The 18548-nt window shown below is 53.7% G+C and overlaps 1 protein-coding gene across 2 annotated transcripts in view; it reads left to right on the top strand.

The window, feature by feature from the left end:
* Window positions 1-18548, top strand: part of TROAP (trophinin associated protein) — a 337695-nt gene that overhangs the window by 226200 nt on the left and 92947 nt on the right. For both annotated transcript variants that reach the window (XM_078658425.1, XM_078658415.1), the window contains exon 13: window positions 4085-4180. In XM_078658425.1, coding sequence (XP_078514551.1) covers window positions 4085-4180 — 96 coding nt within the window. The remainder of the gene's footprint in view (window positions 1-4084; window positions 4181-18548) is intronic.

The following is an 18548-nucleotide window of genomic DNA, read 5'->3' as shown; positions in this document are numbered from 1 at the left end:
ATCTGGGGTGACCATAGGATTGCAGACCCCACTCTCCTACAATACCCACACCACATCTTTAACAAAGCCGACTCCATCATCGCACCCCAACTCCGGGACATCATCAACAGCTCCTTGGCATCCGCCACCTTCCCGGAGAGCTGGAAACATGCCGAGCTCAGCGCCCTCCTGAAGAAACCCACAGCGGACCCCACGGACCTCAAGAACTTCCGTCCCATCTCGCTCCTCCCTTTTCCTGCCAAAGTCATCGAGAAGACCGTCAACAAACAACTCTCCGCCTTCCTAGAGACAAACGGATCCCTAGACCCCTCGCAGTCCAGTTTCCGAGCAAACCACAGCACCGAGACCGCCCTCATCGCAGCTACCGACGACATCAGGTCCCTGCTCGACAACGGGGAAACAGCTGCCCTCATCCTCCTGGACCTCTCAGCAGCCTTCTACACCATATGCCACCGCACCCTGATACAGCATCTCAGCAACACCGGAATCCAAGGAACGGCCTCGGAGTGGATCATCTCGTTCCTCGCTGGAAGAACCCAGAGAGTCCGCCTCCCCCGTTCCGATCCACGGCCACCAAAGTCATCTGCGACCTTCCACAAGGATTCTCGCTCAGCCCCACCCTCTTCAACGTCTTCATGAGCCCCCTCGCAGCCATCGCACGCCAACACAACCTTAACATCATCTCCTACGCTGACGACACCCAGCTAATCCTCTCCCTCACCAACGACCCCGCCACTGCCAGAGCCAGCCTCCAGGAAGGACTGAAAGACGTCGCGGAATGGATGAAGCTCAGCCGTCTGAAACTGAACTCAGACAAGACGGAAGTCCTCATCCTAGGACCATCCCCCTCTGCCTGGGACGACTCCTGGTGGCCCCTTGTCCTGGGCACCGCCCCCAAACCAACGGACCATGCTCGCAATCTAGGCTTCATCCTGGACTCCTCCCTCACGATGACCAAGCAAGTCAACGCCGTCTCGTCATCCTGTTTCATCACCCTGCGCATGCTCCGAAAGATCTTCCGGTGTATCCCCACCGAAACCAGGAAGACGGTCACCCAGGCCCTCGTCACCAGCCGTCTGGACTACGGGAACACCCTCTACGCTGGAACCACAGCCAAACTCCAGAAAAGACTCCAGAGCATACAGAACGCTTCGGCACGACTCATCCTGGACATCCCCCGTCACAGCCACATCTCTGCCCATCTGAAAGAACTGCACTGGCTCCCCGTCAGCAAGAGGATCACATCCAGACTCCTCATCCACGCACACAAGGCTCTCCAAGACATGGGCCCCAAATACCTCAACAGCCGCCTCACATTCTACACACCCACCCGCCAGCTCCGATCCGCCAGCCTTGCCCTCGCCACCGTCCCACGAATTCGCAAAACCACCGCCGGAGGAAGATCCTTCTCCTACCTGGCGCCTAGACATGGAACTTCCTCCCCACCCACCTACGGCTGACCCAGGACCATCTCTTCTACAGGAAGCAACTCAAGACCTGGCTGTTCGAGCAGTTCGGCTCCCCTCTTCCCCCCCCCTCCCAGCGCCTTGAGACCCCAGCGGGTGAGTAGCGCGCTTTACAAATTTGTTTGATTGAATGTGGTGCTGTCCAGGCTGATGAAGGAACCTTTCGAGCCTATTCACAAGGCTTCACTGCAGCACCTGTCTTGGAAGGCGGCGTTCCTCGTGGCCATTACATCGGCCCGCAGGGTGAGAGTGATTCAGGCATTGTGTTGCCAAGAACCTTATACTGTATTTCATGCTGCTAAGGTTGTTATGCGTACTCACCCTAAGTTCCTTCCCAAGGTGATTTCTGATTTTCATGTTAATCGGGTTATAACTTTACCTACTTTTTTCCAGAATCCTTCCACTCCAGCGGAAATATCTCTTCATTCCCTGGATGTCAGAGGGTGTTGAAATTCTATCTGGATAAAACCAAAGACATTCGCAGATCCGACCAATTGTTTGTCAACGATGGGTCGGTTAGGACTGGTCTGGCTACTTCGAAACAGTCCATCTCTAGGTGGATTGTGTCTTGTATCCAGCTCTGTTATCAGAAAGCGAATAAGACCTTAGGGGGTAAGCCTAAGGCTCATTCCACCAGGGGCAAAGCGGATACAACAGCTTTGCTTCGTAACGTTCCCATTGCAGAGATCTGCAAGGCTGCCACTTGGAAGTCGGTCCATACCTTTGCTAAGCATTACTGTCTAGACTCTGATGCCAGGGCAGATGCTCCAGTTGGGCAGGCTTCATTGAGAAATCTGTTTGCACAGTAGTGGTGTTGCCTTATTTTTCTCCACCGACAGGTTGTTTTTTGGATGGGCTTGCCATTCTATTCACTAGATTATGACTATAGACAGAGATCCCCTACTACAGAAGGAGTAGTTTCTTACCTGTAACTCCAGTTCTGTAGTAGGGGTATCTCTGTTATAGTCATAAGCGCCCGCCCTCCTCCCCGGTGGAGAAAAGGATAAACGATGAAAGCTACAGGTCTAGCTGTATACACCTCCAAAAAGAACTGAAAGTGGAGGGAGTTGCTGTGCATTCTGGGATACCAGGAGAGTTTTGGAAAGTTTTCTTAAAGGAACGGTATCCCTTTTTAAGCCACATAATGGCAGCCTATGGGGGCATGCGTGTCCTGTGCTTCCTCTCTATCATTCCAAGGATTTGGTGAAGGGGGGGGGGGGTAAGTGTTTCCCATGGTGAAACCTGGCACACAGGTTTAAATGTGATATTGGTGGAATATCCTTTGCATTTCTAGTTGAAGTACTGGACAGTGTAGCCTTGCATGTATATGCTGCATTATCTGTCTTTAATTCTCTCTTAAATGTCTATGCCCTAATGCAAAGAAGACCGCTTAAGAGATTATTTTTGATTGCTCCGGGGTCCCCGAACATGAGCGGGACTATTCACTAGATTATACTGGTAGATTAGACTGGCAAGAAACTACTCCTTGTGTGCCATGCGTCAATCTTTTAGCTTGACTTGGCCAGATATCATACTTGTACAATGCTCAAAATTGTTGCTAGAAAAAATAATTTGATTCCCTCTTATTGGGAGTGTCACTGCGATGACAAAGTGCTCCATGAGCAGAAGACTGTTCCCTGAGTTTACTTAAAGACCAAGAATTACCCAGTTTCTAAAGTGGTTTATCTAATTCATGGCAGCTCGTAACTATGTTCTATGTATGAGAACAAGGCAGCTAGTATGTTCTAAAACTTTGTGCTCATCTGTGTGGATGTGACCAATTGTGAGTTAGAAGAGGATGCTTAATGATGATCGCCAAAACTTGTAAGCCACTTGCCAAGTACTATAAAGCACAGCTTTATTAGCTGGATTGTTGGCAGCATTTCTTTGTGCATTCGTTATATCTGGTGCAAACCTCATTAATACAGGCTGTTTCTTTCAACGACGTACGAGAACAGAGTGTCATGGTTTGTTATATCAGGGCCCTACTTTCAGACTACAGAAAATATGCCTAATTGGGTCAAGAAACTCTAAGCAACTTGTTTGATTACCTGTCAGTTTTCTTTGTAGTGTACACCCTTGAGCGCTTTCTTGTTATCTCCATTGGTGAAATGGGAATAGGTTTGATTTTCAATTCATTAGTTGGAAACCCAATGATGAAAAAAGTTAGTTAATTATATGCATTTTTACATCTCCACTGATGGATAAGTCTTCTTTCTTACCTATGCAGGGATATTGTGGAGCGCGGTGTTAGTGAGCAGAAAGAGGCATCTGGTAGTTAAAGTGAATTGTAGGAGGTCGGACTAATAAATCTGAACTTGGTTTGCCTTGTAGGAACATGATTAATGCAGGTGGTTTAGTTCCATGTGGTATGCCTCAGTTGTGAGGAACATTCCTTTCTTTTTTTATTGCACTCTAGTCCCACTCCATCAGCATCATTTACTTAGCTTTACTCTTTGAAATAAACTAGTCATATTAGACTTTATTTGCTTCTGTCGCGTCCAGCAGATGGTCATCAGCTTATGTCTGGTACAAGGATTCTAAATGTATTCTGCTACTGTTCGCTCATTGACCTTATTTATTTATTTACTTCTTCTGGCCATTCTTTCCTCTTACAGTCCTCCAGTCGTGTGAAGTGGTCTGATGGTTTGTCTCCCCAGTCTGCCTCCCAACACTCCAATGAGACTCCTGAAGATGAAGCGGCTGTTCCAATAGTGAGTACCAGCCTTTGGCAATCTTAGATGTCTGTAACCCACAGCAAGGATGTTAGCCAGTTGCACCTTGGATCTTAAGCCCCAGAAGGAGGGTAGTATTATTGTGCGCTCTGCAGGGTTTGTTCTGCAGCCGTATGGTATCATCCAGATGGATCTTGATGTTTGTTTCTTAGAAGGAGAATATTTTTACTTTAGGTGCTCGTGCACCTCACACTGTGTCTCATATGAAATTGATTACCAGGTGTACATCTGGGGTTCCTTCCCAAGCTCAGGCACTTCAGAGGGTGGCAGAATAGGTAGGTTTTGCAGCGTGAATCTTTCTGGATTCACTATGCTGTGCATTATTCCGCGGTCTAGTGGTTGGGTCCGGAATCTTAGTCTTTTCTTTCTTTCTTTTTTTGTTGTTCGTCGCCTAGGTGGCCGTCGACGTCCCACCTTTTGGTGTACTTCCTGTGACGACGGCAGGCTTCCTGCGGAAGCTCCCATCTTTGGGCGCCATCTTCAGATTCTTTTTTCCGCCGTTGGGTCTGGATCTTTCCCGAGGGGCTCCAGAGTTTTGGAGGAAAGAAAACACAGAAAAGTCAATTTTTGCACGGAAAAGACTGAGAAGACGACGACTAACAACACCATTGAGCCGGGACGACAAAGGAGAAGGAGAACTTCGACGTCCAACGGAGAATGCGCACACAGGGGGCACCCTGAGCACAAGAAATGGACAAGACACCTTTTAAATTCTGCCGTAACTGCCACCACAAATAAGCGCAGCAGGACCAGCACCCGGTTTGTAACCTCTGCCTACCGGTCGACCACGAGAGCAAGGACTGCAAGCCTGCTCCGCCTTCACACCGAAGACTCTCAGGGTTAGAGAGCGACAAAGAAGAGCCAATTACAACATGCAAAGCAAGGGACAACCACTGTCCCTTCGCGACCTGGGGCTCTCGAGCGATGAGGAGGACAGCGTCGTCGGAGAAGACTACGAATCCACACGGTTGTAGAGACCGATAAGAAGACTTCTAAAGAGGTAGGAGAGTCGACGACCCCATAGCCCCCGACAGACCCCTCGAAAGTCTGAGTCAGACTTTCGAAAAACAGAGTCCAAGTCCTCGAAGGGAGCACTGGCGCCGAAAATCTCGACGACCGCAGCTGCATCCAGGGACAAACAGCCCAGCGGATCCTTCGAAAAGGACTCCCAGGTGGCGAAGACCGGTGAAAAGCCAAGGTAGTTGAAGCACGTCCCCGAAAAGGAAGGTTCGGCTTCGAGAGAGAAGGACCCCAAGGTCGCTTCGACGTCGACAAAGGACCCGAAGCCCGTGCCGACGTATACGTCAAAGAGAACCGCTGAACCTTTTAAGGCCTAGCAGGCCGCCGAAATGGAAAGAAAGAAAAGCCGGCTCGAGGCCGAGATGGATAACATCCTGCAAAGGAAAAAGGAGTTCGACGAAAAAATGAAGAAATTCTCAATTCCGTCGAAACCAAAGACGCTGGTCATCGAAATAGATGAGGAGGAGGACTTCGACGGCGAAGGACTGTCGAAAAGCCCCGATTTCCTAGACAATCCGGAGGAAGAAGCCTTCTACTTCGAGGAGGAGGGCGGCGACGATCAGAAGATAATCCTCGGCTCCACATCCTCGGGGACGCAGGACCTGGAGTGGCAGGACCTCGACACCGAGAGCCCAGAAGAGGCCGTGAACATGTACCCTTCAAGGCCCTCGCCGCCAGATGACATTGGAGTGTACAATATGGTCATCAAGAACGCGGCAACAGCCTTTGGAGTACAGCTCGATGGGGACAAGCCAAAAGCAGACTTCTTCTTAGAAACACTGCTCCCCACGCAAACTAGAAGCCAGTACCTACCCATGCTTGAGAGTGTCATGGCCCAGGGGAAAGAGGAGTTCAAGGAACCAGCAACATGCAGATCCGTCACACCTAGGATGGAGAAGAAGTACAAACACTTGTCCAAGGACCCTCCCTACATCCAGGGGTCGGTCACGGGGCACTCCATTATTGCGGCGACCACCAGAAAAAGGGCGAATGTGTCAACCACATGAGGGCCACCGCCTGACGAGGAAAGCAGGAGGATGGACCTAACTGGAAGAAAGATTGAAAGGAATGCCGCAATGCACTGGCGCATGGCGAATTCAAACGCGCTGCTGAACAGGCACCAATACCAAATTCTGGACGAGCTCGGGCAGCTGCTCAAGCACCTCCCTGACGAGTACCAGCAAAGAGCCGCACACCTGGTGGAAGAGAGGAAAAATGTGGAAATTCGTGCCTCAAAACAGCCTTGGATGGAGCTGACACGGCCAGCAGACTGATGATGTTGGGCATCACTGAGAGAAGGCTCAGGATCTCAGGCTTCAAACCGGAGGTACAAAACAACATCCTAAGCACCCCATTGAATGGGGAGACACTGTTTGGGGCACCGGAGGATGAAAAACTCACTCAGCTCAAAAAAGAGAACCAAACTGCAAAGTCCATGAGGGCCTTACAATTCAGGGGAGCTAAGAGGGGTACCCCGTCACGGAGACCGAAAGGAAGATGGGGAAACCAGCCTGGAACATCGCACCAGACATTCCAACAGTCACACCATGGTGACAGCCAAACACAGCAAGGACACCAAAAACAAATTTGGCACTACCAGCAAAGGGGCCAGTTCTTTCGCGGGAGATGCTATGGACGTGGACCAAATAAAAGAGGGGGCCAACAGCCCACCTCTAAGTGACTCTGTCACGCAATACGTGCTCACCCGCAGAATGCCTCCCAGGGTGGAGCACAACAAGACCAAAACAGGGTTACACTGTCAGAACATCAAAGAACATGTAACACCAGTAGGAGGCAGGCTAAGTCATTTCTTCAGGGAGTGGAAGAAGATAACCACAGACAATTGGATACTCAACATTATACAGTTCGGATACTGCATAGAACTGGAAAAGACGCAGCCAAACAGGAAACCAAAAAGGAAGACGAAGTCAGGAATAGAGCTAGAGCTACTTCAAAAGGAAGCGAATGAACTCCTCTAAATGGAGGCCATCGAACCAGTACCATACCGAGAAAGGAACAAGGGAGTGTCTCAACCTACTTCCTGGTACCAAAGGTGGACGAAACATTGAGGCCCATCCTGGACCTAAGGTTCCTCAACAAGTTCATAAAAACACAAAAGTTCAAGATGACGTCTCTACAAGAGGTCATTCCTCCAATAAGAGACGGAGACTTCATGGCAACCATAGACCTCAAAGATGCCTACACATCCCAATGAACAGGCGGCACAAACATCTACTAAGATTTACCATCAACAAAGATCACTACCAGTTCACAGCCCTAGCATTCGGACTAAAATCCGCGCCAAGGGTCTTCACAAAGTGCCTGGCAGCAGTGGCTGCGCACCTAAGGAGAGAAGGGATCCATGTATACCCTTACCTAGGAGACTGGCTAATAAGGGCAAGTTCGCACAGGACATGCAAGGAGCATGCACATGCGTGACAGATACGCTGGTGGACCTGGGATTCTCCATTCACTGGGGGAAATCCTCTATGGAACCAGAACAGGTACAAATCTTCCTAGGAGCGCAGATCAACACCATACAGAGCAAGGTGTTCCCCAGCGAAAAGAGGACACTGGCCCTGCTGAAGGAGACGCGCCTCTACCTGAAGGGGCGCGCTCTGACCGTGAGGACAGCGAGCAAGGTCATGGGCATGATGGCCTCCTGCATACATCTGGTCCCAAATGTACGGCTACACATGAGACCATTCCTGGAAGAGCTGCAAGAACAATGGTCACAAGCTACAGGAAGTTGGGAAGATCTAGTGGTTGTAACGCACGCAGTGCAGGAGGAGATGGCGTGGTGGAACAAGAAAAACAAAACAGAGGGGAAACCTTTAACACATCCAACCCCAACGGTGACCATCACCACAGACGCATCCCAGAAGGAATGGGGAGCACACATGAGCAAGCTCAGGGTGAGGGGCCTGTGGACTCCAGCGGATGCGGTCAAACACATCAACTACTTGGAACTAAAGACAGTGTTCTTCGCCCTGAAGGCCTTCCAGACAAAACTGTACAACCAGAGGGTGTTGATCCACACAGACAACACAACAACGATGTTCTACATCAACAAGCAGGGAGGAACATAGTCAGCCCCACTATCGAACCTAGCACAGGAGATATGGAGATGGGCCATCCCACTAAAAATAGACCTCCTAGCCATACACCTACCAGGGAAGGACAATGTTGAAGCAGACTGGCTCAGCAGACAGACATCAGCATCCCACGAGTGGGAGCACAATACACAGGAAACGCAGAAGCTATTTAGAAGGTGGGGAACACCGACAATAGACCTGTTTGCAACACGCCACAATGCAAAATGCCGATACTTCGCATCCAGGCAGCCAGGGTAAGGATCCCTGGGGAATGCCCTATGGATAGGCTGGTTAAAGACATTTGCCTACGCTTTTCCACCAATACCCCTGATACACAGAGTACTCAACAAGTGCAGAACCAGCAACATGACTCTAATCCTGGTGGCACCACAGTGTGCCAGGCAGACCTGGTACTCACAGATAGTGGAAATGGCACAAGGCGCTCCCCACAAGTTCGGGAAAAGGAAATACTTACTCTCCATGCAAAACGGAGAAGTACTACACCCAGAACCAGAGAATCGCAGCCTAGCAGCATGGCTCCTGAAGACATAGAGTTTGCGCACCTGAAATTACCTGAGAGCACCCTACGGGTACTAGGAGAGGCAAGGAGACCTAGCACACAAAGGTGCTATGTGGCAAAATGGAAGAGGTTTACTCTATGGTGCAGCAGGAAGAAGCTACACAAAAAGATGACAAGAGAATCAACGGCGCTATGGTATCTCACACACCTGCAGAAGGAAAAACGAAGTTCATCCTTGCTGAGAGTACACCTAGCAGCGATTGTAGCCTGCATGAGAGGAGAAACAGGGAAGAGTTTCTTTACATCACAGGTAGTAAAGAGATTCCTGGAAGGGGCAAAGAGGATCGTACCACCAAATAGGATGCCGCCACCGACTTGGAACCTTAACTTAGTCCTAACAGAGCTCATGAAAGCTCCTTTTGAGCCCATTCATAAGGCCTCCCTACAAATGCTGACAATGAAAACAGCCTTCCTGGTGGCAATCACCTCGCTGCGCAGGGTGAGCGAACTACAGGCGCTGACGCTGCAAGAACCCTACATCCAATACACAATGATAGGGTGGTGATGAGAACTGACCCACACTTTATGCCAAAGGTGGTGTCTAGGTTCCACATCAACCAGACGGTGCAAATACCAAGTTTCTTTCACAAACCGACCACAAGCGCAGAGAGGGCGCTGCACACTCTGGACTCTAGAAGGGCAGTAATGCACTACATAGAAAGAACCAAGGAGCACAAAAAAACAAAGGGGCGTGGCTAAGCACGCAATGGCGACGGACGCTCTTGAGTAGAGCTCCGCGATCGGCTCCCCTTCCCTGAGCCAATTATCCGTCAATTTCCACCGTGGCCACCTGGAACTTTGAGCGGACCTCCCCGGAGCTCACTGCGGCACTTCTGACGACTTTTCATTTTCGGGGGCCGACCCCGACCTCTCCTGCAACCCTCCTGCGGGACTGGGCGCCCCCTGGTCGGCGGTGCAGCTAGGAGAGACCGAGGCTTGGGCCTAGCGGACAGGCCCCGACGGACCACCCACACCGAGCTGCCTGGGACCCACGGGCTGCCAACTGCCCCACCGGGAGACCCCGCCAGAGGTCCGGAGGCCGCCCCGCACAGCTGCACAACACCGGAGGCGGGCCGAGACGGCAGGGGGGACAGGCGCCATCCGCCCACATCGCGGCCCCCACACGCCCGCTGCCCCGGACGGAGGTGAGGCACAACAGGGCCCCCCCTTTGGCGCACCCGAGGCTACCGGGAGGCAGGAATCGACCCGGGAGAGGCGGGGGGAGCAACGGGAGCCCTGATGACCAACCGCCCCCCCCCTGGGGGATCACACAGCAGCCGGCGCCACCCGGGGACCCCACCACACCCGAACGGACCGAGAGGGGCCGGCAGGTAGCGGCAGCCATCAAGCCCGACACTGAGGGCCTCACACCCCGGCCTGGGAGTCACACTGCTGCCGAGGACGGAGCGGCCGCCCCCCCCTGCACCGAGGGCACACGGAGAGGCACCCAACGCCGGGCCCCCCTCCCACGGAGGTGGAGACTGCCTGGGGGACAGTGGGGCACGCGTGGTGAGGGGATCCGGCCCAGACGGTGGCGCCCGGACCCCACGGACGCACGCACCACACGCGCCTCCCCGGCCTTTGCCACACCCGGACCGGCGGGACGCAGTCGTGGGGCGGTAGGGTGAGGCACCGCCTGACAGACCCCCTCCCCCCCCCCCCCCCCCCCGGTGTAACAACGACTGCCTCGATTGAGGGGACGGCTGCCGACCACTGAGCCCCCCACCCTGGAGAGAAGCGCCCCGGGGGCACCATCACCGAAGCAACTCAGGCGACAACCCTGCCGAACGGACACCACCTGCACATGTCCGGGGGAGTGCGGACCCGCACAGGGACTGGTGGGGCCTCGTCAAAGGGGAAGACAGACAAACTGCTGAACAAAATGGCCGCCGAACAATTGGCCTCGAGGCTGGACAGCGTGCTGGCAGCTGTGGAGCGAATGGAACAGTCACTTCAGCAAACCAGAACCTCTCTGGAGTCCAAAATAGATGGAGTCGCTGTGGACCTGACCCTCTTGCGTGACGACCACAGGAAATTATCCGACCGGACCAAGACCCTGGAAGGCGCAGTGAAGGAGATTGAGCCCAAGGTCACCCAGACGGACAGGCAGATGCAGGATCTCTTAAACAGAGTGGAGTTCCTGGAGGACAGGGCCGAGGACGCGGAAGGGAGGGCAAGACGCAACAACATCAGTCTCGTGGGGGTCCCTGAGAAATGGGAGGGGAACCACCCAGCGCAACATGTGGAAGACTGGCTCCGGACCCTGTTACCCGAAGGCTCGCTATCCCCCCATTTTGTTGTGGAGCGCGCTCACCGGGTACCGACGAGGCCCCATACCACCGGCGCCAACCCGAGACCACTGCTCTTCAGAATACTGAACTATAGAGACAGGGACACGGTGCTGCGGGAAGCACGACGACTTGGCGAGATACGTATAGACAACGCGTCGATCATGTTCTTTCCTGATTATACCATCCAGGTACAACGCCAGAGGCACGACTTCATGGAAGTGAAGCGGAGACTACGCACCGCGGGCCTCAAGTACTCCCTGCTTTTCCCTGCCAAACTGAGGGTGGTGGCGGGGGACAACACCTACTTCTTCGACAACCCTGTGGAAGCAAATGAGTGGCTGGACGGGGGCACGGACACGGCACCCAAGCGCTCCCATTATGGAGAGACAAGGACCAGGCCGCGCGGGCCGCGGGCACAGAACCCAGCAGCCCCAACATGCGGAGGAAGGGGCGCGCCACTCTCCCCCGCTAGACCAGATGCTCCAAGAACAGCGCGATGCGCTCCGGATGGTCTCTCAACTGAGCAACTCGCCCTCCCAAGAGACAGCCCTAGAAGACGGTCAGCAGCCAGTACCGAGTGACGACGATGAGGCCATATACGGGATCCCGAACTCACAGATCTCGGTGGACCTGCCTGTTGTCACGCCTCAAACCTCTGACCTGATTCACTGATTCCGCGGGCGAAGTTTGCAATGGTCTTGCCGCGGCGAGGGGGGGCTGGCGGAGGCCGACTGGATGATGGAACGCAACCGACGTCCGCCACTGCTGGGGTTGTCTCCCTCCCCCCCTCTGCCCGCCGTTTGAACAGTGGACACCTGGAACAGTGAGTAATGCCCCTGCGGCGCAGGTGATAGACGGGGTGGGTGATGGCGGGGTTATCTTTCAGCATGCACCTGGATATGGACGTCTCCATGTGCGGGCCCGGGCGGGAGGGGGCTCCTCCCGGTGGGGGCCCACAGCCCACGCCGCATGACACTCTGCCCCGCGCCTGCAGAACCTCACGCAAGCGGGGCCCCGCACGAGCAGAGTAATTCGGACCACCGGAGCATAGACGGTGGCCACCAGCACCCTGTATTGTGTGGCTCGGGGAAGGGACTTGATTTCCCTAACTGACTACATATCCTCCTTGCCGAGATTGTGCTTAGCGCACTTTGCCCCTTAGACAAGTAAGATTGTTCCTCTCGCTTGAGAGCATGGACGGTGGCCCGTTTTGCCACTGCCCTTTTGGTATTTTAGTGGGGTTTGCCCGCTGTTGGTTGCTGTTATTCATTGTTTTTCCCTGCCCTAATGTCTTTCCGAACATTGCTGAGTGCACTATGGGGGGTGAATACGAGAGAGCTGGGAGAACCACTGTGAGAGCACTTGATGGGGCTGCTGTTGGTAGGAATGTTGGGGGGGAGTGTATACTGCCGAAATGACTGCGATAAAGCTATGTACCTGGAATATTAGGGGCATGCACACACCTGCGCGTAGATACCAAATATACTCCTACCTGAAAAGACAAAATGTGCAGGTTGCACTCCTACAGGAAACGCATCTGTGTGGGGCAGAGGTGACTGCGCTGAGGCGAAGATGGAGGGGACAATTGTATGCCACTGAATACTCCTCGTTTGCCCGTGGGGCGCTCTTGTGGGTGAAGCCGGGCACCCCCTTCACAATGTCGGAAGTTCACACAGACACGGAGGGGAGGTATGTCCTAGTGAAGGGCCGTTTGGACGGGCAACCAGTAGTTCTGGCGTCCATTTACGCTCCAAACACGGACCAGGGCACCTTCCTGGCGCGCATATCGGAGAAACTGGCGCCCTGGCACGGTGTCCCATGGTTACTGGGTGGTGACTACAACACAGTGCTGGACCCTGTGATGGACCGCTCGGTCCCGCCCAGGCCAGAAGCAACATCCCTGGGGGCCACGAGGGCACTTACACAGTGGGCGACACAGTGGGACCTGAAAGATGCATGGCGTGCGCACAATCCAGACGCCAGGGTATACTCTTATTTCTCAGGGGCGCACACGCTGCACGTCCGCCTTGACAGGTACATGGTGTCAACGGAAATGCTGCCGCACATCACTGACTCCCAATACCTAGGCCGGACACATTCGGACCACAACCCCCACACCCTACACATGGCTTGGGAACGCCCGCACCCACCCATCCCCACATGGCGGCTGCAACCTGCTCTGTTACTGGACGCCCCCTTTGGGGACTACCTGCAGGCCTGCGTAGCGCAATACTTCACTGACAACTCAGACACAGCGTCCTCCCCGAGAGTAGAGTGGGACGCCTTCAAGGCGGTGATACGGGGACACTGCCTGAGCGCTCAGGGTAGCATACAGAGGAAGGTGGAGGTGGAGCTGCGCAGGGTAGAAGCGGACTTGCTCTGCTGGGAACGGGAGGCGGTGGGAGGCGCAGGAGACCGGCTGAGGGAGGCCCGAGCGGAACATGCAGCATTGCTGGAAAGGCTACGGCACGTTAACTTTGCGGCTCATTCGGCGCGGGTGCACCAATATGGTGACAAACCCGGAAGGCTACTGGCCTGGCTGGTCAGACAGGAGAACCGCACGGAGCCAATATCCGCTATCCGTACCGTAGAGGGAGAGATAGTGTACACCCAACACAAGATACATCAGGCGTTTGTGGGGCACTACCAGGCCCTATACAAATCACAACTGAGGGTCTCCGCGGCCTACATTGCGGATTACCTTGTAGAAATCCCACTGCCCTCCCTCACAGACGCACAACAGGACGCTCTAGGGGCACCATTCTCCCCGGAAGAAATGCGCGAAGCCATTTTCGCACTGTCCAACGGCAAGTCCCCTGGCCCGGATGGCCTGCCCGCCGAATTCTTTAAGGCATGTTCGGACACGCTGATCCCGGAGATGCTCAAACTGTACAATAATGCAATTGAGGACTCAACGCTCCCAGACTCGCTCAATGAGGCGAACCTGGTCTCACTACTGAAGCCAGGTAGGGACGGCACACACATGGGATCCTATAGACCGTTAGCCATGCTGAATACCGACTATAAAATCTTCACCTCCCTCCTGGCCCGCCGCTTGGCCCTAGAAGTCCCAACCCTGGTGCATGCGGATCAGAATGGCTTCATGCCGGCGAGGAGCACCTCTCGCAACCTACGCCGCCTCTTCCGGGTTCAGGATGCGGCCACGACGCATTGGCCCAGATCGGGGTGTCTGGTCTTGGACCTGGAGAAGGCTTTCGACTCTGTGGAGTGGCCGTACCTGGGGGCGGTATTGGACAGATTTGGAGTAGGTGATGCCTTCGCGGACATGGTCGGACTGCTCTACCAGAGACCCAGTGTCCGAGTGAGGACGGGCGGGCTGCTGTCAGAGAAGGTCAGGGTACGCAGGGGCACCAGACAGGGCTGCCCCCTGTCGCCCCTCCTTTTCGCTCTAGCAATTGAACCCCTGGCGGCTCTACTACGGGACAAAGGAGCGGAATGGGGGATCCCGTTGGCCGATGGAACACATACGGTCTCGCTCTATGCGGACGACCTGCTGCTCTATGTGCGGGACCTTGCCGCGGTGCCTGCCGAGCTGTCGGACATCTTCCAGACCTTCGCGGAAGTCTCAGGCCTCAGGGTCAACTGGGACAAGTCGGGAATATACTCGTTCAGCCAGGACCAGGAGGAATGTGATGTGCGCCTTGGAGGGGCTCGGCTCGCTTGGTACCCAACCACGTTCAAATACCTCGGGCTACACATCTACAGAGACCCGCGGAACATACTGGAGGGTAACCTGGTGCGTGCTATCTCCTCATTGCGAGCCCAGATGTCCTTCTGGAAAACTTTGCCATTGAACGTGCCCAGCCGGATAGCACTGTCCAAGATGATAGCGCTCCCCAGGCTGCTCTACCACTTCGCGAATATTCCAACATATGTCCCCTCGCGGATATTCCGCGACCTAGAATCAATGCTTCGCGGCTTGATCTGGAACGCGGGACGCCCACGCGTGGCACTGGCTAAGCTGTATTCCCCGACTGCGGAGGGAGGATTGGCAGTCCCCAACATGGAGCTATATTACCTAGCTGCACAGCTACAATGGGTGACGTGCTGGCTTAGCGACACGCATCTAGACGACACGGCCACTGCGGACCACCAATGGTCCCACCCCCAGGTGTGCGCCCTGTTTCACCCGTTGACTAAGGGACCCCGCCCTCTACCCCTACATATGGCCGTGGCCCGCAAATGCTTTGTCCGCAGCCTGAAGCTGACACAAAACGTCAGACCGTATGCTCCTGCCCTCCCCCTGATGGGCACCCCCAGGAGGAGTGGGATGGTGACGCCACGCAACCTGGAACACTGGAATGCAGCCGGAGTAGAGACCATGGGCGACCTGTATGCTGATGGGGCCCTGCTCCCATTTGAGGCATTGTCGGAGGGCACGGGCCTGCCGGCTGGGCAATTCCTGCTCCACGCGTCGGTACTGCGGGCATATACTGACTCCTGGGGGGACATCCAGGAGGAGCCGCCGATGCATCATCTGATCCAATACCTGCATGTAATGGGCAGAGGCTCACACATTACACACTGGTTAGCGCAGGCGCTTCTCATCCACTCACAAAAACCCACGCAGCAAATCAGGGATAAATGGGCAGCATACCGAGGGAGGGACTGGACAGATAAAGAGTGGAACCTGGTCCTAGCCAGCCCTGTGAACGTTCCCCGCAACTCCCGCTTTCGCATCATCCAACTGTACATATTACACCAGGCATACTTAACACCGGATAGAATAAATAAGTATTTCGCGATCAACACCGCCGCTTGTCCCAGATGTGACCTGCTGGGCGCGGATATCCTACATATGCTCTGGCACTGCCCGTCTCTGGCTACGTACTGGAGGGAAGTGACATCACTCCTGATCCACAGCACGGGCCCGGGATTGCCCGACACGTGGGAGGCATGCATCCTCGGGTTATATAAGAGGACTAAACTAAATAAAACGCAGGCCCGGTTCTGGGATCTGGGCCTAATCACGGCCAAGCGGCTGCTCACTAGGCACTGGAAGCGGCGGGAACCACCTACCCCAGCACACTGGTTCGCATCCTTCACTAACTGGGCCAGAGCAGAGGGTACGGCACTTCACCGAGAGGAAATAGCAGGTCTGAGGCAGTTCCCGATTGCACAGCACTGGGATGGCATCCTGGGGTCCCTGCAGGGGGAGGGCGCAGTCAGAGGGCTCATGTAGAGAAAGCAGTGCTGGGCGAGCGACACGGGGGCAACAGCTCAGTGGACGGAAACACCACGCACCGGGCCACCCCCCCCCCCAAACCCGGACGCCGACCACCCAGCGCGCAGACCGCAGACACGGCCAGCCACCCACGCGAGTGCTCACCAGCAGACACCGCCTCACAATTCACCCCCAACTCCGAGTCGTTAACACCGCTCCCACAAGTGCACTCAACCCCCCCCACCCCCTTCCCCTCATATGTTCACATGTTTGTAGTATCGGACACCTGATCACCGGCTGCTACATCAACAGCTAGGCTACCCCACTTGATTGCTACATGCGCCACTAGCCAGGCCGGCGACCGGCGAGACGCCATGGCCCACAGGAGCCGTCCCACTTTAGATCCGCGACCACATGCGCATGCGCACCACTGACCCCCTAATGTACGGACGCATTGTCGGTGTACACCACACCATCTAGAGGGGTATACTTTTAGTACTGTGCAAGCAGGACGGACACGACGCGGCGCAGCCGCGAAAGGAACATTGGGACGCGCCGATACGAACTGTTCTGTTTAGTTTGCTGAATCTATGGTTAGTTCTAGAAACATTGTAAAACTAAGACGTCATTTATGGAAATGCTCACTTGCTGATCGAAGGTAATGTGACCACAATGCCTGTAATCTTATAAGCCAGTGACACGTGGGGCGCAACAGCACACCCCCCCCCCCCTGCAGGCCTGCATCCTCACGATCTACCGCTCTTTTGCAGCCGGCCCGCAGGGTTGTAGGCTTGGCTATATGTACTGCACTTTTGAATACTAATAAACGTATTACTAAAAAAAATTAAAAAAAAGGAGCACAGAAAAACAAAACAGTTTTTTGTGTCCTTCTCAACCAGTTCCCCTGGTAAACCAGTAACAAAGGGAACCATCGCACGATGGATCGCACGAACGATACAATTCTGCCACAAGCAAGCAGACCAAGAACTAGCAGAAGGGGCGCAGGCCCCACTCTACTTGGAAGAAAGGAGCAACGATAGCCTTCCTGGCTAACACACCCATTCAAGACATATGCCTGGCGGCAACATGGGCTTCAGTGCACACGTTCACTAAGCACTACTGTGTGGATATACAAATGAACAAGGAAGCACAAGTAGGACAGAAAGTGTTTCAACATAGATTCAACAACCAACGCTCATCTTCCACCCAGCCACCACAAACATAAGAAACCGCTACAAAGTCTAGGCACAGCATAGTGAATCCAGAAAGATTCACTCTGCAAAACGAATAGTTTCTTACCTGTCGGTGTCGTTTTGCAGCTTGAACATCTTTCTGAATTCACTAGCGAACCCCCACCTCCGCCAGAAAGATGAGGCTGGAGAAGCAGGTGGTAATACAATGACAATACAAAAACAGACACCTTGAAGGACATAGCGCATGAATCACTTACTTGAACGTTGCCAAAGGATTCGCAAAAAAAAAAAGAAAAAAGAATCCGAAGATGGCGCCCAAAGGTGGGAGCTTCCGCAGGAAGAGTGCCGACGTCACAGGAAGTACACCAAAAGGTGGGAAGTTGACGCCCACCTGGGTGACGGGGAAAAAAAAAGAAAGAAAAGACTACGATTCCGGCCCCTACCACTAGACCGCGGAATAATGCACAGCATAGTGATTCCAGAAAGATCTTCAAGCTGCAAAACTACACCGACAGGTAAGAAACTATTCGTTTTCAAACCTTGCAATCAATTTTGTAAAGTTGTCTTCTAGGTGGAAGGGCAATTGGATGATGTACCTAAGATACAGTTTTAAGAATGCATGATTTACATCGCTCTCTCTCGCCCGATCTTTTGACCAGAATTCTTCAGGAAGTCATCATTTTCCATCAGCAGGCTGCTTTCAACATCTTTTAAAAGATTTCAGAAAACAATTTTTAAATTCATGAATAAAACCATGGTAGAATGCCCTCAGCCAAGAACTCTTTAAGCCATGTGAAGTGTATGGAGCCAGAAAAATTACTCAAAAGCATAATAAATGTGGTAATGCCAGCTTTTGTGCTGAATACACTGTGTAACATTCCCAGAAGTATTAATGTCTGTGAGGCTATAGACAAAGTAAAGTGTTTTACTGGTATTGAATATGGGGGTAATTTAACCTATCTACTGCACCCTCCCCACCTCAA

Source organism: Lissotriton helveticus, chromosome 1_1, assembly GCF_964261635.1.
Source record: "Lissotriton helveticus chromosome 1_1, aLisHel1.1, whole genome shotgun sequence".
Classification (NCBI taxonomy): Eukaryota; Metazoa; Chordata; class Amphibia; order Caudata; family Salamandridae; genus Lissotriton; species Lissotriton helveticus.
Note: the sequence above shows the minus strand (reverse complement) of the source record. Positions and strands in the feature narration are given on the sequence as shown.